Source organism: Sturnira hondurensis, unplaced genomic scaffold (genome assembly GCF_014824575.4).
Source record: "Sturnira hondurensis isolate 20B ecotype Veracruz unplaced genomic scaffold, ASM1482457v3 Scaffold0006849, whole genome shotgun sequence".
NCBI lineage: Eukaryota > Metazoa > Chordata > Mammalia > Chiroptera > Phyllostomidae > Sturnira > Sturnira hondurensis.
This window is the reverse complement of record NW_028079480.1, coordinates 2,831,440-2,857,518: the sequence shown is the minus strand read 5'-3', so window position 1 is coordinate 2,857,518 and position 26,079 is coordinate 2,831,440. Positions and strand designations below refer to the sequence as shown.

Sequence of the window (26,079 nt, the reverse complement as noted above, 5' to 3'; positions counted from 1 at the left end):
CCAGTGTGATTTTGATTCAATCACACTGGACAGCTACTGTATTGGCTGTTGTCATTTTTTTTTTTACAGTCTTAGGGAAAAGAGGTCAGTGCCCCTGATAGTTAGGGTATTGCATGTTTTTTAAATTCTTGCTGCATCTTGGCTGAAAATCATTGACTCAGAGGGAGAAGAAGAGGCGTGACTTGTCGGAACTGGAGGAAGAGGTTGTTAGGAAGCCGTTTTGCTCTCACTGAAGCATTTTATATGGTTTTCAAGAGGATGTCCCCATCGGGAACTTTTGTTGGTGGTTCTGGAGTGATACTTTTAATAATACGCTGTTGGGAAAAAATACATTAAATGCATTCTTATAGTTTAACGGTATTGAGAAAATATTCCAACATTAATATGAAAACAAAGTTTGAATAGCTTTTTAATGGCATTTAATGGTAAGATGAAAGTCTCATTGATTTTCCTTAAGAAAGGAATTTCCAATTTCCAATTCTCCAGTATGAATTAAAATAGAATATTTAGGAACTACAAGTATCTGTAAACTCATTATGAAAATCATTACACCATTAATGGGAGGAAATGGAACTTCTGCTGGCCTATTGCATGCCTTTGGAGACCTCGGAAAATGTATCTTTTCTCTGAAAGGAAGAAGTTCCATGCGACCACACAAGGCTTGAGGGTGCAGAGTGAGTGCTGGAATCTGGCACCCTCCCCTGCCCTCAGCCCAGCATACATACTACAAACTGCAGAACACAGTGCCGTCAGCCCATACAGCCGGGATGTTATTGACTTAATGAATCCTCCTATAAAGGAATACTGGTTAGTTCATAGAAGGGTGCAAATCATCACATAGTTTAAGAGATGTGACCAGTGAAATCATCACTCCTGAAGTAATCTCAAGAGGATGCAGCACTCATCACAGGGACAAAAAGGCTGAGAAATATTACATTAGAAACAGCCAAGGTACACAGAAGCTCTAAGACAGATCTGAAACATGCTCGGGCTTGTGGATGAAATATACAGCCTGCCTCAGAAAGGCATCAGGGAGATATGAAGCTGCTCAGAGACGCAGAGAAGGAGAACAGCAGCATGGCGGGGGCTGAGAAAATCTTCACTAGGTTGCTTTGGGAGATCTTTGATGGTAAAGTCTGTCTGTGTGGTAAGCAGGCAAAACCAGATCTGAAAGTATCTTTCGATTAACTGGTTTTAGGTGAAGCTCCACCACTTGTTCTTTTTATTTTGGATTGAAAAACTACATAGTCCCCTTAAATCTTTTTTTATTTTTGGGTTCTGGGAATTTGTTCTTCTTTAAGGAGCCAGGCCTACAGAACTCAAAAACTTCCATTTTCATAGTTAATGAAGTGCACAAAATTGCACCTGTGTTATTCCTAATGGCCTAACTAGTCTGATGCTGAAATCTCACACTGAAACCCATTTCAAAAGGAGTTGCTGTAGGGCCCTCAGCTCCCTGGACGTGTGAAGCCTGTGAAGCAAAAGTTCACAGAGTGTCCTTCCCCAGAGAGGAATTTGTAACCTGATTTAACAGGATCGTGTAAGCTGATTAAAGAGAGTATGTAACCTGATTATACAGAATTATGCCTTGCTAATTGGGAGCTGGACACAGATCACTCTAGCTAACCAGTCATAAGTATTGCCAAAGAGAGGAGAGCACTAAGGTGTGTGGTGGTGCAAGGTCCACAATGAACCACATCGGAAAGTGGAACAGAGGTCCCCAACCCCTGGGGCCATGGACTGGTACTGGGCCTGTAGCCTGTTAGGAACTGGGCCACACAGCAGGAGGTGAGCGGCAGGTGAGTGAGCAAAGCTTCATCTGTATTTACAGCCACTCCCCATCACCTGCATTACTGCCTGAGCTCTGCCTCCTGTTAGGTCAGCGTGGCATTAGACTCTCATAGGAGGACAAACCCTACTGTGAACTGCTCATGCAAGGGATCTAGGCTGTGCACTCCTTATGGGAATATAATGCCTGATGGTCTGAGGTGGGGCTGAGGTGGCAATGCCAGTGCTGGAGGGCGGTGCAAACACAGGTTATCATTAGCAGAGAGGTTTGACTATACAGAGACCATAAGGGACCATAAATGAATTGTTTACAGACTCATATCATAACCCTATCAGTGAGTGGCAAGTGACAATTAAGCTGTATCTGGTGGCAGACTATAAAGTAATATCCCCTCCATCCATAGAAAAATTGTCTTCCATAAAACCAGTCTCTGGTGCCAAAAAGGTTGGGGACAGCTGAAACAGAGTATTTGACTTTTGTGCCCTGGCTCCCACCCCCATTCCATTCTGCTGCCCTTCTGGCTGCTGACCCCCCCAAATACCAGGCTTACCTTTGTTTTTCATATTTGGGCAGCATTTCAGTTGCTAAACTACTATTGCTCTCAAAATTCACCAGCTCCGGCCTTCTGCAAGGTGATAATCTAAGAAATGGATCACTGTTGGATGCTTAAGAATTAGGCACCAGTTTCTTTCTGTAGATTACCAAGGACTTCCCGAATGACCTAATCAAGCTGGTGGCTCCAAACTTGAGCCTTCTAGGCTGCAGGTGCCTGTGATATCCTCCATATTGTGTGTGACCAAGTGTTGGCTCACTGCACAGAGTCCAACCTTGTGTGCGGCCAGGGCCCAAGAGAACCAAGAAATTTTTTTTTCTCTTAGTCTTCTTTTCTTTTTTTACCCATACCAAAATTTCATGTGAGGCCTTCCTCCCTCACAGACAGAATGTACAGATCATCAAGTATGGTACTTGTGAAGAACTATAGTCCCTTGGTGTTCTTGGCAAACAAACAAACAAACAAACAAACAAAACCCCATGACATGCTTTATTCCTTTCAGAGATCAAACATGCACATGGGCATATTAAGGCTTTTGCAAAGTCCCGCAATAAAGAAACAAGTTTAGTTTGCCTTAGTCCAAATCTCTTCCCCCAGCAGTAAAGCCTATTGATATTCCATGGAACTACTTCTTAAAATATAGGATCTGGCATAAATACCACCCCCCTTTTATTATAAAATCTTTTAATACAAAATCATAAGCATGTATTTCTGTAACATAACAATATTACACTCAAACATACCTTTTCAGGTGAAATGTTTAAGTTAACACGATAAATTATTACACCCATATCATTACTCTACCAACCACTCTCAAGCAGGCGTTACTTCTGCTGGACGCTGTAGACTAACATTTGGGAAATGTTAATCCAGCCCGATGAAAACACTTTAAAGGACAGCAAACTCACAGTTACTAACAACCACACCTAAAACAAAAGCAAACTAAGAGGACAGCTAGATCAGGAGTGGAACCATAGAAATGGAGATCACATGGAGGGTTAGCAATAGGGGAGTGGGAGGAGGAGAAGGGGGGAGAAGGTACAGAGAATAAATAGCATAGAGTGTAGGTAGAAAATAGATAGGGGGAGGGCAAGAATAGTAGGGGAAATATAGAATCTAAAGAACTTGAGACACGTGGACATAAACTAAAGGGGGGATGGTGGGGGAGGGGGGTGCAGGATGGAGGGGAATGAAGGGGGGAAATAGGAAAACTGTAATGGCATAAGCAATAAAATGTATTTTTTTAAAAAACATTTTAAAGGCTCAGAGGAGGTAAATAACTTGCCAGAGATGAGTGGGTCTTCTCCCTCCTAGTCCTCCTTGACTGGCTGTATTATGATGCTCCCTGGTAACCCACTCTTCCCTACCTTGTGACGTATGGTAAAGATGGCCATAAAAACAGCCTCACCTCCACTACTAATGGATCAGAGCTCTATTCATTATATGCCTTTGGGTGGCATTTCTTTGTGGCTGGCAAGGGGTATTTGCAAGAATGATGACCAAGACTTGAGATGTAGTTTATGACCGAAGAATACTGACATTTATGAACCTGAGTTCCACCCCTGACCTTGGCCTCTGGATTGAGTTGAGAGAGCCAGTAGACCATCATTATTGCCTTAAAGGACAACCCAAATAAGCAAGTTCAATGACTCTAGGTCTGAGCATGTATTTTAAGCAACACCAGAGTCCAAGTTCCTTTGCAAGAAATGAGATTGTTATAGCACAGATTTGGGTGTAGGAAATTAGTAACTTCTTGCAGAGTTCTGTTCACCTAGAATTCAGGTTTCCTGCTTGGAAAAAGGAATGAACTTGAGTTTCAGAAAGAGCAGATGTTTAATTGCCTCATGTTTTCTTCTTTAATTTTATTTTTACTTACTTTTATGCTTACCTGAGGACATGCTTATTAATTTTAGAGAGACAGAAAGGGGGGGAGAGAGGAAGAGAAACATCAATGAAATAGACAAACATTGATCTATTGCCTCTTATAGCACCCTGATCAGGGATCAAACCCACAACCTTTTACTGGATGATGCTCCAACCAACTGAGCCACACCAACGAGGGCATCTCATCTTCTCTTGCTTCATGTTTGTTTTTTTTTAATGTTTTAAGAAGATGGGATTTCTGGCAAAGATGGAGGCATAGGTGAAAATACTGTGCCTCCTTGCACAACCAAAATTAAGAACAACAAAGATTTAGAAACAAAAACACAACCAGAACAGACAGAAAATTGAACTGTATGGAAGTCTGACAACCATTCATCCAGACCAGTAAGAGGGGAGGACTCAGTGGCTGGGAGTTGATTGAAAAGGTGCCGGAAGAGACTCCCAGCCTCACAGGAGAATTCGTTGGAGAAACCCACATGGTTCTAGAATGTACACAAGCCCACCCATCCAGGAACCAGCACCAGAAGGGCCCAATTTGCTTGTGGGAAGTGGCAGAGGGGGACTGAAATCCAAGAGAGAGCAGAGCAAGTGCCATTATTCCCTCTCTGACCTTGCCCCCACATATAGTATCACAACTCAGCAACTGGGTTGCCCTGCCCTGGTTGGTAACAGCCTATATATAAGGCTCTGGCCCTCATACATAACAGGCATGACCTGACCAAAAAATTATGGCTCAAAGAGAAAAACAAATCGAAGCCTCAGAGCCAATACTTTTAAGCAACCAAGAGATAGCCAATCTATCAGATGCACAGTTCAAAATACTGGTGATCAGGATGCTCACTGGTTGATTTTGGTCACAAATTATATGAAAAAATAAGGCCTATACTAAGTGAAATGAAGAAAAATGCACAGGGAACCAACAGCGATAGAAAGAAAACTGGGACTCAGACCAATGGAGTGGACCAGAAGGAAGAAAGAAACAACCAAACAGAAAAGAATGAAGAAGCAAGAATTCAAAAAAATTAAGAGAGGCTTAGGAGCCTCCAGAACATCTTTAAATGTTCCAACATCCAAATTATAGGGGTACCAGAAGGGGAAAGGAAGAGCAGCAAGTAGAAAACTTCTTTGAACAAATAACAAAGGAGAACTTCCCCAATCCAGCAAGAGCAATAGAATTCCAGGAAATCCAGGAAGCTCAGAGAGTCCCAAAGAAGATGGACCCAAGAAGGACCACACCAAGGAACATCATAATTACATTAGCCAAGATTAAAATGAAGAACAGAATTCTAGAAGCAGCAAGAGATAAGGGGATAGTCGCCTACAAAGGAGTTCCCATCAGACCATCAGCTGATTTCTCAAAAGAGTCCTTACAGGCAAGAAGGGGCTAGAAAGAAATATTCCAAGTCATGAAAGGCAAGGACCTATATCCAACATTGCTCTACCCAGAAAAGCTTTCATTTAGAATGGAAGGGCAGATAAAGTGCCTCTCAGATTAGGTCAAGTTCAAAGAGTTCATCATCACCAAGCCCTTATTATATGAAATGTTAAAGGAACTTATCTAAGAAAAGGAAGATAAAAAATAGGAACAGTGAAAGGACAGCAAACTCACAGTCATTAACAACCACACCTAAAACAAAAGGAAACTAAGCAGACAGCTAGATCAGGAGTGGAGCCACAGAAATGAAGATCACATGGAGGGTTAGCAACGGGGGGCAGGGGGGTGGAGGAGGAGAGGGGGGAAGAAGGTACAGAGAATAAGTAGCATAAATGGTGGGGAGAAAACAGATAGGGGGAGGGCAAGAACAGTATGGGAAATGTAGAAGCTAAAGAACTTATGACACATGGACATGAACTAAAGTGGGGGAATATGGGTAGGACGGGGTGTGCAGGGTGGAGGGGAATGAAAGGGGGGAAATGGGACAACTGTAATGGCATAATCAATAAGATATATTATTTTAAAAGATTAATGAAAATAGCCCTGGCTGGTATAGCTCAGTGGATTGAGCGTGGGCCTGCGAACCACACAATTGTGGTTTGATTCCCAGTTAGGGCACATGCCTGAGTTTCAGGCCAGTTCCCAGCAGGGGACTCATGAGAGGCAACCATATATCGATACTTCTCTCCTTCTCTCTTTCCCTTCCCCTCTAAAAGATAAATTTAAAAAATCTTAAAAAAAAAAGATTAATGAAAATAAAATCACACTTTAAAATAAAAAAAGAAGACGGTTGTGTTGGTCTCATGTTTAAGTTTTGTATCTAAGAGCCCACAGACCAGCCTTCCCATCCACCTTACAAGGTATTTTGATAACAAATGGGATAATGTACATGAAGATGCTTTGAAAAATATACTATCTTATAAAAATTATAAGTTTTGTTATTAAAATTTTTATAGCCCATTATTAATTACTGAAATGAGTCTTACTATAATGGTAACTTTTTCACTCTAATGGCTTGAGCTGAAATGATTATATTATTGCAACATCCTAATTATTTAGTGATTTTTGAAGTAGCCCTTGTTAAAAAAGACCACAGATATTTTCCACCATGATTTCCACCTAAATCAAAGTTTGTGTATTGCCCCAGGCACCTATGATTCAATGTTCCTGCCAACGATAGGCAGGAGGCACAGCAGTTATCTGGTAAATTTAGGACACTAACAACACACACCCAGGCTGCATGCTACTTTGCTCCCAGATTATCAGCTCGCTCCTTCACTGTTGTATTTGAGGAGACACCATAAGGTGACAGGGGCAGCTCTTAGAGGTCTCCATAGTACATGTTATAGAAATATATAGGGTGAATTTCACATGGAGACTTATCTCCTGTGAATGTAGCATAACATGAGAACACTTTCGTCCCAAAACAACGACCAGTCTGAACACATACACACATGTACACACACACACACACACATACCTCCTTCAGTGTCCCCGGAGTGATGACCAGTCGGTAGATGATGTATGTGGGGATGCAGATGAAGGAGGAGGCCCCTATGCAGTAGCCCAGGATGACACTCCAGTATGGATAAGTATACTCGAATAGTTGCAGCTGTGGTGGGCTCACCAAAAAACTGCAGATGATGAACTAAAACAGGAATTGCAAGAAACATGAAAAACCTTAAGAATATTTGTGCTGCTAGAGGGAGTTCTGATGCCATGAATACCAAATGTAAAGTATTTTCCCAATACCAAATGTAATACCAAATACCATGAATACCAAATGTAAATAAATGTAAGGTACTTTCAGGAAATTCCTCAAATAGGATATATCTTTGATTCAACTCTGGCACACAACATTCACTGATTTTGGAGCCCAACTTTCTGCAAAGATAAAACAGCCAGGTGCTTATCTTGATTTTTCTCCCTACCCGCCTGTATAGCGGGGTACCAAGACTTCAGAGTGTTACGTAAGGGAGTTACAGCACCCCCTTCAGGGCAAAGGGGAAGAAATTGGCATCCATCAGAAGTGGTTTGGGCCTCCTCTTACCAGACAATAGAGGAATAAGCCAGGGGACCTGTGCATGGCCCCTGCCAGCCTAGGGCTTCCTATTTCTGTCTGCACTGCTTTCGTTTCCTCCTGCATTCCTCAGCTGTAATTCTGTTTGGTCAGATGGAAGGTATCTGTGTGCACAAGAGATAATAAGGCTCCGAAGACCTGAGGAGGACTTCAGGTCTTGGGACTTCAGACTTGGTGAGTTCCTTCTATCCCCTTTCCGAGTTCTCTGCCTTCTGCATTAAGCACCCTTAGCCTGAGGTTTCTACAAGCTGACTGTGCCAGGAGACATCCCCACAATGAATGATGGCCTACCACTGGCCCTCGTAATAAAAAGAATAACAGAAGGAATAACAAAAGGTTTACTATACTTTTACTTAAAAATTCAGTGAAAATTTTGAGGAAGAAAAATTCCATGGTGTGCTCCAACACTCAACTTAAGAGTTTTCTTATTTCAGTTTTGTTTCCAGAGAGAGCGTAAATATTGGTTTTTGCCTACTAACCACTGTGCCGGAATTGTTATTGCTCTTGATTTAATTTTATCATTTCATAGTCATTAAGAAGACAGTCATGTAACTTATTTGTGTGGTTAAACATCTGTTTATATCTTTTTCCCCTGTGTCTGGAGGTAATAAAATGGGAAATTGTTAAATGCTCATTCATCTTCCAGACAGTGTTACCCTAACTGCAGGAGGAAGTTTTCAAAACAGGAGCCAGGCCAAGGGCAAACCTTTCTCTGGACTTGCTCTCCTCACTCCCAGGCCCAGCTACTAAGAGTTTCAGAACAGGGAAGGGGGAGTCTGGTTAGGAGCCATCCCGGCTGTAACTCATCACATTGGGTGTGAAACCCAGTGTAGCTCAGGGAGGCCCCAGGCTCTTGTTGGGGCCAGTACCTGTTGCTTCAGACGCCTGTTTGCACATCCCAGCTTCTCCTGGCTGTATAAAACATCTTTTTTTTTTTTTTTGGTAAGTTGGTTTCAGTGAAAAAGAATATTTTTAGTGAGCTATACTCATTGTTTACCTAAAGCAGCCTTAAAAAGCCCAGAGCAGGGCATCTATTAAGCAATCCCAGAAGTGGGAGACAGTTTTGCCTCCTCTTCCTCATGCCCTGGAGCAAGCCCCTGCCTTCAGAGGAAGTGAATAAAGCGAACATCACAGGAATTATGAGTCATGTGCTTGAACCCAGATCTTTGTGTGGGTTCTGCGGGGCACCAAAACCAGCCGAGAGTTCGCCCAGTCTACTAGACAAGCAGAAGTTCACAGAAACGAAAATAGTGAGAGCCTGGAGCCAGGATCAGAGTGAGACATGTCAGGCACTCGCCTTGGGCCTGATGTTTAAGGAGGTACCATCTTTTCAGTAATCAAGATAAACAGTATTTGAGGGCAATGTGTTAAAATAACAACATCTGACATGGCCAGATTAGGGTCAGGTGAGTCATCCCAGTACAAGGTCAGATTCTGTGTCTATTTCAAATGTTCATATTTTATTTATCAGAGATTTTTTACATTAATTTCAATTTAAAAAATTGCATTAAAATAGCATGGATCTTGATTATTGCCCTGGCCAGTATGACTCAGTTGGTTGGAGTGTTGTTCCATATGCTGAAAGGTTGTGGGTTCGATTCCTGGGCAGGGCACAGAGCTAAGTTGCTGGTTTGATCCCCGGTGTAGGTGTGTACAGAAGGCCAGCAACCCATGTTTCTCTTCACATTGATGTCTCCCTCTCTCTTTCTTTCTCGCTCTCTCCCCCCACACCTCTAAAAGCAATAAAAAAGTGTCCTTGGGTGAAGATTAAAAAAATGTTTAATAGCATTTATCTTGATTACTGAGATTTCTGGTGTCCCCTTAAATTTTACACCCGTGTTGGGTGCCTCTGTTGCCTCTCCCGAATTTCAGCCCTGGGTATTATTTTCTCCCTGACTGGGGAATAGTAGAGTAAAGAAACAAACATGACTTCTTCCTTCAAGGAACTAACCCAGTGTTTCTCTTTCCTCTGAAAAACAAATGAAAGGATTTAAGCCGATCATGGAGAAGCTCTGGTAATAATATAAACTAATAACCCATTCATGTCAGGACTTCTACTCCTAGTAATGGCAGCCTAGGTGATTCAGACCAACCTTCTCACTGAAAATTAAAAAATATGTTTTTAATTTATCTAGAAGGAACAGGGAGTTGATTGATAAGGAAATAAGGAGCTATGGGGCCAAGATCTAGGGGAATGCTGGAGCACAAACCAGAGCCACCGGTCCCTGAGAATTCCTGCTGCTTGGGTTGACTTTGGTTTTGGAAACCTTTGGTTTTGGAAAGGGTCCAGGAGAAGGGAAGCAGGTCGAGGGGGAATTCTGGGAAGAGGCACATGCAGCATTGCAAAGGCAAGCTGAGCCTATGATCTATCTTATAGATTGATGTGTGGGACAAAAAGCACAAAAATAAAGGGCTGCTCTGAGAAAGTCAAAGCAGACCACAGGAAGGGCTGTTTTCAAAGAGAGGGGAGGCACAGCCGCATGCCAAAGGCAGAAACGTGCTAAGAAAAATGGGTGACCCAGAAACTCCTAACTGCAGCTGAGTGAAGGAAGTCTAACAACTACTCTGCTCCAAAAGATCAAAAGCACACCCTCCCCTCCCCCACACCAACAGAATTACAGATAAATGAAAAAACAGGACAGTAGTCCCTGCTGCCATGTATGGTGTCACTTGACCCCAGGCTGCCTCTGAGCGCACTTGGGGTGTTGGCAGGGCACTCTTCCATCTTTGGGTGAACATCTCCTACAGATGGACACCAGGAGGACACGCAGGGACCCATGCAGCAACGATGAAGTGAATGATGAACACATCTTGGCGGATGGGCCACCCTCAGAACTGAACTTTCTCACCCAGGTCCTTGGGCAACAAATGGGTTCTACTTTTGATTCAGGTCATGCTTGAGGACATTTGTGTGCAGCCTCTTTAAGAAAATGGACACAAAACTAAGACCCTTCCCAGGGCCTCATGAGAGGCACAGTAAATCCTTTCCTGGTCTTGAGCAGTTGTTACTTGTCATGTGACCTTGGACCCTTTCCTTAATGTCTCTAAACCTCAGTTCCTTACATGTAAAACAGGGTATTATAACTATGCTACTTCATAGAATTGTCATGAGGGTTTAAAAAGCAGTGGGTGTAAGTTTTGTACCAAGTCTGGCCTGGTACTCAATGTTTGGTGAATGCTATTTACCATTGTCACTGAGCAGGGTAGTAAAGCAACAAGGTGACTGAAGCCTAGATGGCTGTGGTGTACGATGCCAGAGGATTGGCTAAGTGCAGGGGTCACAGTGACTGGGCTGGGACACAGAGGGGCTTCTGAGGTGTCAGTTGTGTATTTGTTTCTTGGTATGGCTTTGGTATGCAAAAGTGGGCTCAGTTTATAAAATTTCATTGAGATGTACCTTTGTGATTTGTACCCTTTTCTATATATGTTTCACTTCAACAAACTTTATTTTTTGTAAGTGTTTGAGTGGCTCTTTCTCCAGGACCAGAAGCATCACTCACCATGAGAAACAAAGGGCTGATGGCTACCCAGCAGGTCTTCCAGAACCATCCAGGGCTAAAGCCCAGCATTTTCTTCACGTCGCTGCAGAACTGAGTGACACCTAAAATCATCCAGAAGAGAAAGAGACGGATGGACTGTGAGAGGACATGGACTATCTGATCCCTTGATTCTCAGGGACAGAAGCAGCTCTGAAATTCCTCAGGGCAGAGACCCAGGGCACCAAACCAGTTTGAAAGTGGGGCAGACCTTCATTTCGTAGCAAGCAATGTCCTTTCTCCATAGAGGAGAGGGTAAGTGGACATTGGGGAGGAACCTAAAGCCCCGTCTTGGTGTCTGCACTGGCTTTCTAAGATTTCAGTATGTATTTTATTTTGTTGTTACTGTAGAAAAGAAAGTTTAGTTTTGTCTAGGAATGATGAACCTGCTTGACAAAGACTGACTTGGACTGTATAACCACGTACTGGAAACTTCCAAGAAATAATTTTAACCACAGTATGGACCATTCATGCCCCAGATCACAGTCACGGTTCTTCTATAAAAGTAACTGGCATGGAAGTGAGAAGTGAGAACTCTGGTGGGAAGTTGAGAAGGGGAAGGAAGGTTGCTCTGCGGTTGCTTCCCTGAGAGCAACCAGCAATACCTCGGGCAGGTCTGTGGTGACTCACACACTTGAACTTTGTCAAATGAATTGCTGAGGAGGTGGGGAGGACTTCTTATTAAAAAACTGGACTCATGTGCAACTCAAAATATGGGACCCCTTCTTCACATTATGCATAATGACAAACATGCTAATGTTGTTTTATCATCATAGAAATGAGGGAAAGGAATACATTTTCAGAATGAAGTAAGTACTTCTTGGTTTTATGAAGAGAGACATCTCTGAGCCCGCTTGTCCTTACTTCAATTGCCTGTGCCCTTCCCTGCCCCCACCCAGGGGCTCCTGGGACACCTGCCAATGGACCCATGTCAGCTCATTCTCTGCACTCCTTGTGGTTCTATCCTTATCAGATTTCACCCCAGGGTCAGACGGGGTTTCTCTGGGGCAGATAATCCACACAGGAGCATTCTTGCCTCTTCCCTAGACAGATAGCTCTGTCTCAGGGCTCTGGAGGGCACTCTTGCTTACAAAACTTAAACTGAGGGCCACTCTGTACAACAGCAGAATGTGGCCCAGTCTGCAGGTGCATTCTCTATGCACTAGTTCTTTGTGTTTGGTCCAGTTCTTAGAGCCAGTCAGGATCTTAAGCATCCACTATGGATGAGCTACAGGGAATCACTTTAGCTTGTCTCCAATGGGGAGACATTCAAACTCAGAAGGAAAGCACGTCTTCCCAAGAGTATGAACAATAGAGAGTGTGGAGGAGGTGATGACCCATTTCTGAAAAAGACCCTGAGCTGAGCTGCTTTTCTTAGAACCACAAGGAGGGGACATCACGTACACTTCCCTGCCCTTACATGAAATCAGCCCTTCTGTATTCTGGTGGCTACAGGCTGATGTGGAAAGGATCAGGGCTAGGGAGGAAGTGTCTTACCGTAGAACCAGTATACAGCGATTGCTTCTAACAGTGCCACACTGAGCACAGCGGGCCCTGTGGCATATTCCTCCAGCAGCTTCACCACGTAGGCCCCTCCCTGCAAGGGAGAATATGAACCTGGTTAAGGGCCCCCAGAGGCATTGCCTCCTCTTTACCATACAGGCCAAAGAAGCTTCTTAATTAAGAATAATTTTGGAAAAATCCCAACTTAGACTTAATATGAGTGTGTCTTGGACTGGCCTTCTCCGGGTGGGCTAGATTTTACCCCATCAGGTGCCTGTCCCCTCCCTACTGTGCACTCTTTTCTCATTTTATCTCCCCATTAAGTTCTAAGAGACAAACCCAAAAGAGCCTTCATCTATTTTCAACTTTCACCAATTTACCAAATACCTACTGTGTACTCTACCTCGAAGAATCATGGTCCCCAAAGACTGGATTTGGGAGGGTCCAAAATACCAGACCCACCGAGCACATTGGTCACAGTTTTGCCTTCTGTCCTAACTCACAAATCCCTTGGGTCCTGTTCACAGTCCCACCACCCTACCAAAGCTCTGCAGACACTGGGTCATGGCTTGAAGCTACATATCTGCAAAACCTGCCTTGAGTCAGGACACAAGCCTGGGATGCCTGTTGGTACTATCAGATGCCTGTTTTACAGTTTTGCAGTATCTGCTTTGGCTATCAAAAACAAAAATCATCGGAGAGGGTCTTCACCATTGCAAGATTTCTGGAGGAGACAAGATGACGTGATAGACATGAGATGCCAGCCTCCAGATATTCTGCATGTCAAGTCATGAGGGCATTGTTGCCCTGAGAGCCGCCCTAAGTACTGGAAATAAACCAGAAAAGCAAGTCTTAGTTTTTCTACAGATATTCTGCCAAGCCTGAAATCTAGTTGGATCTACTGTAAAGTGTGAAGAGCTTCCAGATGTCATACACAGAATCCACAAACAGATGCCACCAGAAACTTTTCTTTTTGTCCTTGACAGACTTTTTTATAAGCCTTCCCTTTGACCCCAAAGCAAGGGCACCATGTGGGATGGAAGGAAAGGAACAGCTTCTTGTAGCATTCTCAGGGAGGCTGACTCAAAGCTGAGGGCCATGGTACTCACGAAAGTCAGGGTGACCAGGGACCCGAGGAAGCAGATAACAACCACAGAGAGCACAAACCACTCTCGGTGTTTGGACCAGGTGTGTGGAAACTCATCCAGCACAGCTGTGATCACCCCCTCCAAGCCTGCAAACTGAGAGGGATACACAAATGGTCACAGGGGAGAGCTTTGGGACAGATCTGTTACTTTCTAGGACAGCAAATATGAGGGAGGAGTTAAGACTGCTGAGTGACCAGTCAAGACAGTCATGACCCATTCCCACTACTCAGCAGCCCTGGAAACATCTTTTTCTGTTTACACTGTCATTGAGAACCCATCACTAAGGACACAAGGGAAAGAAAGTGTGGCACATGGACAGGACTTTTTCGTGTGAGATCTCATGGGGAGACCAGCTACACCAGAAAAGCCAACACAAAGCTGAGACTCATTCTACAAACACTAAGTGCAAGGCACTGAGCTCCATGCTGGGTGGCAGGGAACTGAGAATCAAGATTGGCCTTATCCTGGCCTTTAGCTGCTCCCATGTGGTTAAGGGACAGTGCACAATAATAGCAGTTCACATATGCTGAGTCACTGGTCTGTGCTGTGTCTAGATATGCAAAGAGTCATCCCACTAAAGACTAAGGTACTAGAGAGTGGTAAGAGTAGTTGATGAGGAGTAAACAAGGGCTGCGGACGCATCAGGAGGGAACAGCCAACACCGTGTAGGGTGGCCAAGATGACAGGGGATGGGTACAACTTCCTCTCTCTCCTCCCTTTCCTCCTCGCTTTCCTTTTTCTCCTACTTTTCCTCCTCCCAGAGCCAGATTTCCCTCCCCATTCACTCACCGTGCTATCCAAGCCCAGCGTGATCAACAACAAGAAGAAGATGATGGCAAAGAACACGGATGCTGGCATGTTGGCTATGGCTTCTGCGTATGCAATGAAGAGAAGGCTGGGGCCTGAGACGGGGTGAGAAAGAAGCCCATAGTGCATTCAATGCCCCATTACTAGGTGCCAAGGGAGCTCACCCATTGCACCATAGCCTGAACACCTGGAAAGGTTTGAGATCTCCAAGGCATTACATTTCCCTAAAATCTTTGACAATTTTTAAAGAAACATTTAGAAATAATTCACGAGTTAGATACTGAAGAAACCCAAAGAATGGCCAAGCAATTCAGTGGGAGCAAGGGACCTAAACAGAACCAAGGTCCTACCTGTATTTTTGGCCACCTCGGACACATCTTCCTTCCTCATCTCCGCCATATAGCCAAGCATTGTGAAAATGACAAATCCTGAAAGGAAGCTCGTCATGCAGTTCACCACACTGGTCACCAGAGCGTCTCTGGAGCAGAAAAGCCAAGGGGGCTGAGACATTTCCAAGTCAGGGGTATAAGGGTGGGGGGTGGGTGGGGGTACAGGCTGAGCTCACAAGGACTTCAGCCGGTCCTGGTGTCTCCTACCCTTCTCCCAGCGCCCAGCTTCTCATACTGGTTGGATCAACCTCGAAGCACAAGCTGCCATTATCACCACGCTTGGCTCGGGAGGACAGCAGGTCAACGGTGATTTTAAAATACAGCTCTGTTGCTAACCAGCACAGAACTGACCTCTCAGTTTCAAACAAGCCTTGCTCTGAAGCAGCACCTGGGTTTGAATGGAAGCCAGAAGGGGACCTTGGCCTCACATTTGTGAAGTTCTCAGATTTAGACTTTTGTCATTATATGCAAATGAGCTTACAAAACTGCCACACTGATATCCTGTCACTTTATTTAAAAATCCTTTTTTAATTATTATTTTTAAAATATATTTTATTGATTATGCTATTATAGTTGTCCTATTTCCCCCCCTTTATTCCCTTCTGCCCTGCACATCCCTTACCACCCATATTTCCCCCTTTTGTTTCATGTCCATGGGTCATACATATAAGTTCTTTGGCTTCTACATTTCCTATACTATTCTCAACCACCCCCTATCTACTTTCTACCTACCATTTATGCTACTTATTCTCTGTACCTTTTCCCCCTCACTCCTTTTCCCACTCCCCCATTGCTAACCCTCCATGTGATCTCCATTTCTGTGGTTCTTTTCCTGTTCTATTTGTTTGCTTAGTTTGTTTTTGTTTTTTTTAGGTTCAGTTGTTAATAGCTGTGAGTTTGTTGTCATTTTACTGTTCATACTTTTTATCTTTTTCTTCGATAAGTCCATTTAACATTTCATATAATAAGTGCTTGGTGATGATGAACTCTTTTAACTTTACTTTATCTGGGAAGCACTTTATGTGCCCTTCTATTATAAATGATAGCTTTTCTGGATAGAATAATCTTGGATGTAGGTCCTTGCCATTCATGACTTCAGATAATTCTTCCCAGCCCCTTCCTGCTTGTAAGGTTTCTTTTGACAAATCAGCTGATAGTCTTATGGGAACTTCTTTTTAGGTATTTGTCTCCTTTTCTCTTGCTGCTTTTAAGATTCTCTCCTTATCTTTAATCTTGAGTAATATAATTATGATGTACCTTGGTGTGTTCTTCCTTGGGTCCAACTTCTTTGGGACTCTCTGAGCTTCTGGGACTTCCTGGAAGTCTATTTCCTTTTCCAGATTGGGGAAGTTCTCTTTCATTATTTTTTCAAATAAGTTTTCCACTTGTTGCTCTTCCTCTTCTCCTTCTGGAACCCCTATGACTCAGATGTTCGAACATTTAAAGATGTCCTGGAGGTTCCTAAGCCTCTACTCATTTTTTAAAATTATTGTTCTTCATTCTGTTCTGGTTGAATATTTCTTTCTTCCTTCTGGTCAAAATCATTGATCTGAGTCCCAGTTTCCTTCCCATCACTCTTGGTTCCCTGTATATTTTCCTTTATTTCACTTTTCATAGCCTTCATTTTTTCCTCTAAGTTGTGGCCATATTCAGCCAATTCTGTGAATATCCTGACACCAGTGTTTTGAACTGTGCATGTGATAGGTTGGCTATTTCTTTGTTGCTTAGTTGTATTTCTTCTGGAGCTTTGATCTGTTCTTTCATTTGCGCCATTTTTTTGTCTTGGCACCTGTTATGTAATGAGGGGTGGGGCCTTAGGTGTTCACCAGGGTGGGGCAACCCAAGTCACTGCGCTGTGGTGCTGGATGTGGTGGAGGGGTCCGAGAGGGAACAATGGCACTTGCTCCGCTCTCTGCCAGATTTCAGTCACTTCTCCTGCTTTCCACTAGCAAACTGGGCCCTTCTGCTGCTGATTCCTGGGTGGGTTGGTTTGTGTACATTCTAGGACTCTGTGGATCTCTCCAGTGAACTCCCCTGTGAGGCTGGGAGTTTCTTCCACTGTTGCCTCAACCCCTACAGGTGTTTTTAGTTGGAGGTTTGAGGCTTTATTTCCCTGAGCTGGAACCCTGGGTTGTGTGGTCTGACTCGCTCCCCATTTGTTCCTTCCAGTTTATCTGCACAGAAATGTGACTGCCTGGTGTACCAGCCACACCTTGCCTGCCCCGGTCCTCTAGCTGCTGCGTTTGCCGCAAGTTCTCTCGGCCAAGCTGCCCGACTCCTCCCCACTGCCCGACTCCGCCCCTCCTGCCGGTCTGCATAAATGTTTCTTCTTTAACTCCTTGGTTGTTAGACTTTCATACAGTTCGATTTTCTGTCAGTTCTGGTTGTTTTTTTGTTTTAAAATTTGTTGTTGTCCTTTTTTTGGTTGTACGAGGAGGCACAATGTGTCTACCTACACCTCCGTCTTGGCCAGAAGTCCTGATATCCTGGCACGTTTAACAGAAGGCCTCATCATAGAACTTGTGGATGGTGTTCCAACACAAGGCCACATTGCTTAGGGTGCATGTGAATTCCTTTTTTAAAAAAATAAATTCTGTAGTTATCTAAGGAATAGCGTAATTTTATTGCTACACGTTGCCATCTGTGACAGAACATTAAAGCAAAATCAACTCTAAAGGTAAATGATATTTAAGTCATAATTGGTGCAATACCGTCTGTTTCATCAACATTTATGAAATGAGATTTTGCCACAAACATTATGGCATGTTGGGTTAGTCAAAATAGTTCAATCATACCTTTTGTGTATATATACATACATAAATCATCACATTATAATTGTGTTGTTAAATACGATAATGCAAATCTAAACATTTAATGTCTGTTGCAATTTCTGTAAACCTGCTTTAGAATTTCTTAGTGAATTATTTTAACATACAGAGACTCTCACAGAATGAAAGTGGCCTGGGGCTTCTACCAACCCCTGAACATCCCGGGTGGAGCTCTGGCCATGGGTGAATTGGTCTGGGATCTGCAGCCCCCGGGGGGTCGGAGTGTCAGTATGGCCTGAGCCTGGTCAGGTTTGAGGCCATCGGTTCAATCACCTTCCTCCAGACCAGTTGACTTACACTCATCCCACTTTTAAGCTTTTCCTGGGGGGACAGGGGCATTGATACTCACTGATAACAGTTGTTGTTGAATTTGTTGTAGCTAGCAAAAGCCATTAGGACCCCAAAGCCAGCACCAAGGGAGAAAAAGATCTGAGAGGCAGCATCCACCCACACCTGAAACACAGCAGAGGTAGGGTGAGGGCTGAGACTGGGGCCGATGCTGGGCATTAGCAGGGCCAAAGCCCTCACGCCTGCCTCCATGCATCTCTGGGCAGGCAAAGAAGCAGTTCTCAAGGCTCATTCTGGGGATGGCCACACCCTAAGTGCAGACAAATGTGACTTCCTATCATGCAGGCATAAACCAATGCAGTGGCCTCAACTGTCCTTTCCATGCTTGTATTTCTGATTTAACGCATTGAAGACTTGCCACTGAACCCAGATTTTAGTGGTTGCTACTGTCCTTTTCAGAGGACTAGCTTCATGTAGTAAAATGACAGCTAGGTGCACACCGTTCTCCTTGTTATCTAACCTTTGTCTCCAGTAGTTTCTGCCAGTTGGGTTTCAAGTAGAAAAGAACACCCCTCCAGGCTCCAGGAAGGGTGGCCCCCCTCACCAGCAGGATCAAAAGGATGATGTAAGGGCAGGTGGCTGTCACCCACACCACCTGTGAGCAAGGAAACACATTGTCACCACATGGATGTTGGTCTTTTATTCTTGAAAACCTCCAAGAAAGGAGCTCTACCTTTTTCCCCCTGTAATTTTAGAAGGCATGGAGCTGTGGCAGAGGGACCATGGCCTTTAGAATCAGGCAGGGACTCTGACCCACTGCGTGCTGGTACTAACTGCCTCTAAACCCACTCCCCACTGGTGACGTGGGCAACGTATCTAGCAGGCAGCAATCAAGTAGCCAGTGTATATAATGCACTCACCATGGTTCATGATAGGTTTTCAATAAATCATTGCCACTATTATTGATTGTGACATTACCAGTAGGTTAAAGGAATTTTAAAAAATCATGTGATGATTCTTGGGATTCGTCCATTCCTAGAACTCTCTAACAGATTTGTGGAAGAGACTGAGAATCATGGCAGGTGTCTGGTGTAGAAGGAAGCAGTGCCCCCCACACACACACCTGGGCTGTCTGGGCCACTGAGTTCTGAGTTTGAGATGCTCTGGGGCCCCTTGGCAGGCCCCGGCCAGCAGAGTTCTCCTTACCTTGCCAGATGTTTTGACGCCTTTCCAGACGGTAAAGTAGATGATAACAAAGATCACCATGATGCAGAGGACAAGCTGCCAGCTGATGCCCCCCAGGTCCTGGAGGCCCTTAGACTGGTGGATCTGCAGCACGTGGCGCCTGGGGTGGAAGAGAAGGAAAGGCCTATGAGACGGTCCGAAGAGCAACCTGAGTGCACTGCCGGTGATACCTTCGGGAGGGTGCCAAGGGGAGAAATGGTCACCGCACTGCAAGCACCACGTGGTCGCCAAACCTCAGCCAGAGCTGAGGCTCTGCCTGTCCTGAAGCAGAGACCAGCACATTCAGCAGACCAACCCGAGAAACACACTCAGCTCAAAGGCAGACCCCCAGGGCTCTCCTGTCCTGGCTCGGACCTGACTAAGCAGGAGACTTGACCAACGTGACTGGCTTTGGAGGACAGGAAGATTCGTGCGTGTGGGTACAAACAAACACTCTCTTTGGTCTGTCTGCCATTGCCTGAAATTCCAGCATCAAAGAACATTCCCTACCCCAGGCATCTTCTTCCAAAGAGTAGATCCCACTTATGAAGTGAACACATGAAACCAGGAACTAGGCGAATAGTTTCAAACTACTGAAGTGCTCAGAGGCTTTGCTTCTGTGACACCGCTGAGAGCACAGCACAGGAAGAAGGGTGGTGTCAAAGTTGGGGGGGGTCATTTTGGAATGTGAAGGTGGGGATCATCCCGGCACGTTGTTGCTACCTGGCATGGCACATCGGGAAGGACCAGGTGGCACAGATGGCTAGGTTATGGAGCACTCCCTCCAAAGAAGCCAAACCCCAGGGGTGTGGCCAGCCTTCAACAGACTGTCTCCTCACCTACAGGCACTTACATGTAAAACTCCTCGGCAGGGGACGTGGAGTCGGGTGTCCAGGTGATGTTGCCCCCTGAGAAGTAGTTGGTGCAATTGCCAGTGTTCCAGGGGTTCTCGCAGCTGGTCCAGGGCAGCCGGTCGGTGAGGGAGGCGAAGAAGTAGTACATCGCCCAGGCCATGACAGTGTTGTAGTAGAAGGCCGTGTAAAGGGAGATGATGCAGATGGTGTACCCGATCCCTGGGACAGAGGGTGAGGGAGGCCGAGTGTAAAAGGCAGCCCAACGGTGAAAGGCTGAAACAGGGCCTGGGAGGGCACTGCAGCGGGGGGGGGCGGGGTAGAGATGGGGGCTGCCACTCATTCCCTTCCCCAAAGACTCGAGGAGGCAGAAAATTGACAATGTGGTAAATGACTTATATGTATTTGCAAGGTTACATGTGTCAGAAAATGCTTGTGTGCTGTTAATGCTTTAAAGCTTTTCTATTCAGTTTACCTTTGTCACTTATTCTATTTCCCTTTTATAGTCTTCCATCATTTGAGTAGTCATAAACTTAATTACTGGGTTCCAGTTATTGTCCAGGGTTCCCGAAGGCCTAACTGATTCTAGAAGGTCCCCAGCTGCCACCCACTGATGGAAATCACCACTTTCTTGGAAAACCCACCCATTCGAGCCTTTGGGCTACCTTTGAAAATCGGGCAGATTTTCCTCCATATGGAGATGCATCCATTCCGGTGGTACTGGCCCAGGGCAAGCTCCATGTAGAAGAGCGGGATCCCCCCAAAAATGGTCATGATGGTGTAGGGGATAAGGAACGCCCCTGAGAAAGACAAAAGACAATTTTACTCTCTGCCCACCTCTGTCCCAGGAAGGCCCCACTGATCTGCTCCCAAGATCCACCAGAGAATCACAGAGCCATCTGGTGTGCAAGTGTCACTAAGCCGCCTTATGCTGAGTGACCTCCCACTGTGCTCCCCTGGCCTTGGTGCTTTGCCAGAAGTAGTTGTAGACCCAGGTCCAAGTGAAAGAGGTTTGGCAGGAGGCAGCAAGGAGCCCGAAAGAAGGCGGAGTTTGGGAGTCAGCAGAACAGGCACTGGGGCCAGTTCCGCTTCTAATGGCTGGGAGGGATCAGGGCCACGTATCCTGTCTGAGTGTTCCCTCCCCTATAAAAGGACAAGGCTGGGGTGGGGGGGTGCTGAGGGGAGCTGAGGGTCCCAAATCCCAGCCATCCATCCCAGTCACTGGTGGGCTTAGAAACATACACCCACCCAGACTTCCTGAAACAGAAGTTCCAGGTCTGGGTACAACAAAAACATTTTTTCTTTCCTTTGGAAGCCACTAGGTTGAGAGGAGCGTGGCCTTCTCCTCTCCCCACCATGGTGTGTGCTCATCCAGCGTGCTCCGAAAAGGGGAGTCATCTGGCAAAAACATCACTTTGCCTGCTGTGTTCAAGACACCCATTCGGCCCAATATTGTGAACTGTGTTCACACCAACTTGAATAAAAAACAAGAGACAGACCTATGCTGTCTGTGAACTGGCCGGTCATCAAATCAGAGCTGAGTCTTGGGGTGCTGGCAGAGCTGGGGCTGAAATTCCCAGAGTTTGGGGTGGTGGGGCTCATGGCTCTGGCCAGGATGCTTCTGGAAATATGGGTTGTGAGGGTCGCACGTCTGCACCAACCAAAAACCGGTGCCCTTTGCATCGCAGAAGTGATGTGCCACCAGCTCTGCCCTGGCTGCCTCCGCCTCACCAGTGTTGGGCCTGTCTAAAGGTCACTGCACTGAGGAGGTTCTTGAAATTCTTTTGGTGTAAAGGTATAGTTGAAGGCTACAAAAACAAAAAGGAAGCTGTTTTGCTTCTTAAGAAACCTAAGGCCTGGAATAGTATCAAGAAGGTCTATGCCTCTCAACAAATGAGAGGTGGCAAGAGCAAAATAAGAACCTGCCATGGTATCTAGCACAGGGGACCTGGCATCATCTATAACGAGGACAGTGGTATCATCAAAGCCTTCAGAAACATCCCTGGAATTACTCTGCACAATGGAAGCAAACAGAACATTTTGAAATTTGCTCCCGACGGGCATGTGGGCTGTTTCTGCATTTGTGCTCAAAGTGCTGTCTGTAAGTTGGATGATCTGTATGGCACTTGGCGTACAGCTGTTTCCCTAAAAAGTATCTACAACTTCCCATGCACAAGATGCCCGATACAGACCTGAGCACACTGAAAAGCCAGAGATCCAAAGAGCCCTGCAGCTCCACACAAGAAGACTCATCACAGAGTCCTGAAGGAGAAGCCACTGTAAAGCCTGAGAATCTTGCTGAAGTTACACCCACATGCAATGACCACGTGCCAAAACACCATTCTTTGCCAGGCCAAGAACCACAGCTCCAGGATGGATAATGAAGCAGCAGCACTAGAAGCCAAATTAGATGAGAAGGGGGTTCCAGGCAAGAAGCCTGTGGTAGGGAAGAAAGGAAAGAAGGCTGTTGGCCTTAAGAAGCAAGAAGATGCCTTTGGTGCATAAAAAGGCTGCAGTTACCAAGACACCAGCTGCTGAAAAGAAGCCCAGAAAAGAAACCCACCACAGAAGAAGCCCAAGGCATACACTTAAATGTGTTCATTCCATAAATGTCAAATCACCGTAGACAGCTAATTTTGAGTAAAAAATGTCAAAGGCAAAAAAAAAATGTTAAGCTCCTCAGGGGATTCGAATGCAATGGTACACAGACCAGCACTTGGGACCCTCGGCACAGATCTCCTGTGACAATGACCTGCACAGCAGCTGCAATAATCTAAAAGTCACTGAATTAGTGTCTCTGTTCACCTGTATATCCCCTGCCTCCAGACGCTTGATTCTGGTTACCTATTTTCTGTGATTCCACTGAGCCAGGATGCTCCTTTCTGAGCCACTTGTGCAGCTATGGCTGACCAGGGTGGGTTGTCACAGACTGAGAAAGGGTGGAGCGGCGGCATCCCTGGCGATGCTCGTGTCTCCTGGCTCTCATGGCTGAGGCAGAATGCAGAAATGCCACCTTGAGGAGTGTTCACCTGCAGCCCCAAGTTTTAGCCCAAAGGAAGGGCTGCTGTGATTTTCCCTGACAGTGTTTCCTTTCATTAAGTGCCTCAAAAGTAGAAACCTGAAGTCAGTGCAATTCAGAAAGGTCCCGCCTAGTTCACAATCACTCCAGGGGAATCTGGATTGAGAATAAGAACTGTGCTGTGTTATCAAGGTGGCATTTGTCCAAAAGGTTTGGTTGCCTGGTTTTATTGTAGGGAATGAGTGTAGGGGAAACAGCTCCGGTGACCCAGCCCCTTAAGTAACTATCAGGCTAAAGGTGAGTTCTCCCAGGTGGGAGATAAGGTGATTCCAACCTCTGCTCCTCCCAGGCAGGGAGTGCTGGGGTCTCCCTCCCCCAACAGGAACTGCCTTTGCCACTGCGGGGGCCATGGCCCTTAAAAGGAGCAAAGGCAGGCCACTCTGGGTCAGGCCATGGACACAAATGAATTACCCCCCAAATCTCATTTTAGCTCCTCTCCCCAACCTGTTGCCAGAGCTCCTGTCAGAATAAATATCGACTGATTTGACTCCCGTCTCTATCCTTTTCCTATTCCCATAGCAAGTCCAATGTCAGCACAGAAGCCTCCTACCCACTCACTCCTCTCTCTGGAGTTGCCATATCCACGCCTACAGTCAGCTACTGTTTTTCATAATCTACAGGTTCACTGTGCTGGAGGCATTGGGGGGTCAAAGGAGGAACAAGTAATAGCCTGTGGCTTTAAAAATCTATCCCTCTTGTCAGAGATACGAGATACATCCACGCATGGCTTGGGGTCAGCGTTAATGTTATGCTGTGGCTGGGTTCAGCTCTGGATCCTGCCTGGACTTTAACTTAAGACTCTGGACCTGAGCTGATGCCCTTCTCTGACCTCCCACAGGTGCAAAGGCCCCGGAGGGTGTGGACCCCAGAGCTGCCTCCCAATTGTTCCTTACATGCCTCTACCCTCTCCAGACTGCTCTGAGAAGCTGCCAGCAGGAGCGAGGGAGCTCAGCCCAGTGCTGCTGGACATCCCCACATCTTGCTGATTGGAGAGTGGAGCTTGGGTCTTGCAGGATGAGAAGGGAGCTCAACAGAGGGAGCAGTAACGTGCTGAATGATGCAGAAAACCTGCTGAGGTCAGGTTTGGGAGATTTCTTCCAACTTCATAACCCGCAGAGCCTCAGACAGGCCGACTTAAAGTGTTGGCTTACTGGAGATTTATCTTTTAGATAAGCTTTTAAGTCTTGAGCAATCACATTCCCAGACTCACATTAGTGGAACAAGACAGAAAAGATATGATTCCCAAGAGGCTCCATAGACACCCGCTCCCAGGTCAGAGCCTCTGCCCGTAGCTCGTGATACTGACCCCCTCCGTTCTGGTAACATATGTAGGGAAAGCGCCAGATATTGCCCAGGTCCACGGCGTAGCCGATGACAGACAGGAGGAAATCCGCCTTCTTGTCCCAGGTCTCTCGCTCCTCTTGGTGAACCTCAGCCAGTAGGGCAGTGGTGGCAGTCAGGATGGAGTGCTGCACGTCATCTTCTGCACTGGGGCTCAGAACCACTGAGTGTCCACTGGAGAGCTGGCAGGACTCTACCTCATTCCCAGGGGTGGGGACACTGTCCTGTGGAAATGCATTTGCCTGACCATCTTCTCCATCCTCATACGCTGACAGCTCCTTTGGGGAGTCTAAGGGCATTCTGCTGGCTAGTGGGTGAGACGACTGCCCATCGGCCGAGGACCTGAACCGGAGTCTTGGAGCACGACCCCTGGGGGTGCTCAGAGCTGTGCGTCAGTGGGATGGAGAGCACTGCTGGGAGGGCACACAGAGAAAGGAGAATAGAATCAGGCATTTTATGTGGCTTTGGTATTAACTCATCACACGTCTTAAACTACACTGGTTAGTGGGATTATGAATGCATCTGTTAAACATAAATAGACATCCTATTTGCTATATGAGAGTCAATAAAATCAATTACATTTTTCAACCCATACAAAACATCAAACCACCATCAAGTAATTTGAAAGGAAAAAAAACACAGCAAATCACCAAGGTCTTGCCCAGGCTCTATATACGAACAAAACATTGAGTTTACCAGTAACTCAGAAGAATGTAAGAAGAGGGCTTGCTTCGACAAAGCCCCTCAGAGACTTGCTTGGTCCTGGATGCTGTGCTGGGAAAAGAATAAGAAATAAAGAGGCAGTTTTGTCCCTCAAGTAGATAAGGACAGTCCTCTCATTTAAGCTGAATACTTGAAGTATATTCATGTAAAGTATAGGTGTGACTTAAAGACAAAGACAGCAAAAGATACAACTGAAAAGGCTGCCCTCTGTGAGGCACCCCCAGATCCTGGACTTTTTCACTCTCCCTGTCGTCCAGCCTTTGGAAGCTTATGGGCAGCTTCTAGTTGCTTCTGGCTGGGTTGGGTCCTTCTGTGCTTCTCCTGTCTTTGTTCCCATTATGCCTCTGCAAGGCCTACTGGGCCTTACACAGTGCTGCTGCGCGCCATTCTGTCTGCCACTCCCAGCAACTCCCATGGCTTATCCACTGGTTATTCTGTGATAGCAGGCAGCGGGGCACCTCTCACCATGCCAGAAGAGCCGGGGAAAGTAGCCCGGTGGCTGCAGATACCGGCATGGCTGGTGCCTCTTCCCCTACGCACCATGGTGGGGAGGGCTGGGCCAGGGTCCCTGAGCTGTGGGCCAGGGTGCCAGAAAGTCAGCTCAGCTTGCTCTCCTCTGGA

At 45.8% G+C, this 26,079-nt stretch overlaps 1 protein-coding gene across 1 annotated transcript; it reads right to left on the bottom strand.

Moving 5' to 3' along the window:
• On the bottom strand, window positions 1-25,134 carry LOC118990319 (sodium-dependent serotonin transporter-like). Its single transcript, XM_037050913.1, has 13 exons — window positions 24,701-25,134; window positions 20,981-21,115; window positions 20,318-20,537; window positions 19,447-19,585; window positions 18,761-18,895; window positions 18,302-18,405; window positions 15,086-15,213; window positions 14,718-14,830; window positions 13,890-14,021; window positions 12,775-12,874; window positions 11,242-11,342; window positions 7,142-7,309; window positions 1-314 (listed from the first exon to the last, which is right to left on the bottom strand). The coding sequence occupies exons 1-13, from the start codon at window positions 25,032-25,034 to the stop codon at window positions 240-242; spliced, it is 1,884 nt and encodes a 627-aa protein (XP_036906808.1). The 5' UTR covers window positions 25,035-25,134; the 3' UTR covers window positions 1-239.
• Window positions 25,135-26,079: the final 945 nt, after the last annotated feature.

What these genes read in the sequence shown, in the direction of transcription:
- LOC118990319 (XM_037050913.1), bottom strand. Translation starts at nt 25,034, where the DNA reads ATGCCCTTAGACTCCCCAAAGGAGCTGTCAGCGTATGAGGATGGAGAA. An exon ending in CCTGCCGAGGAGTTTTACAT is followed by an intron (nt 19,586 to 20,317) that starts GTAAGTGCCTGT and finishes CTTCCACCCCAG; the next exon opens with GCGCCACGTGCTGCAGATCC. An exon ending in CTCCGGGGACACTGAAGGAG is followed by an intron (nt 315 to 7,141) that starts GTATGTGTGTGT and finishes TTTTCCCAACAG; the next exon opens with CGTATTATTAAAAGTATCAC.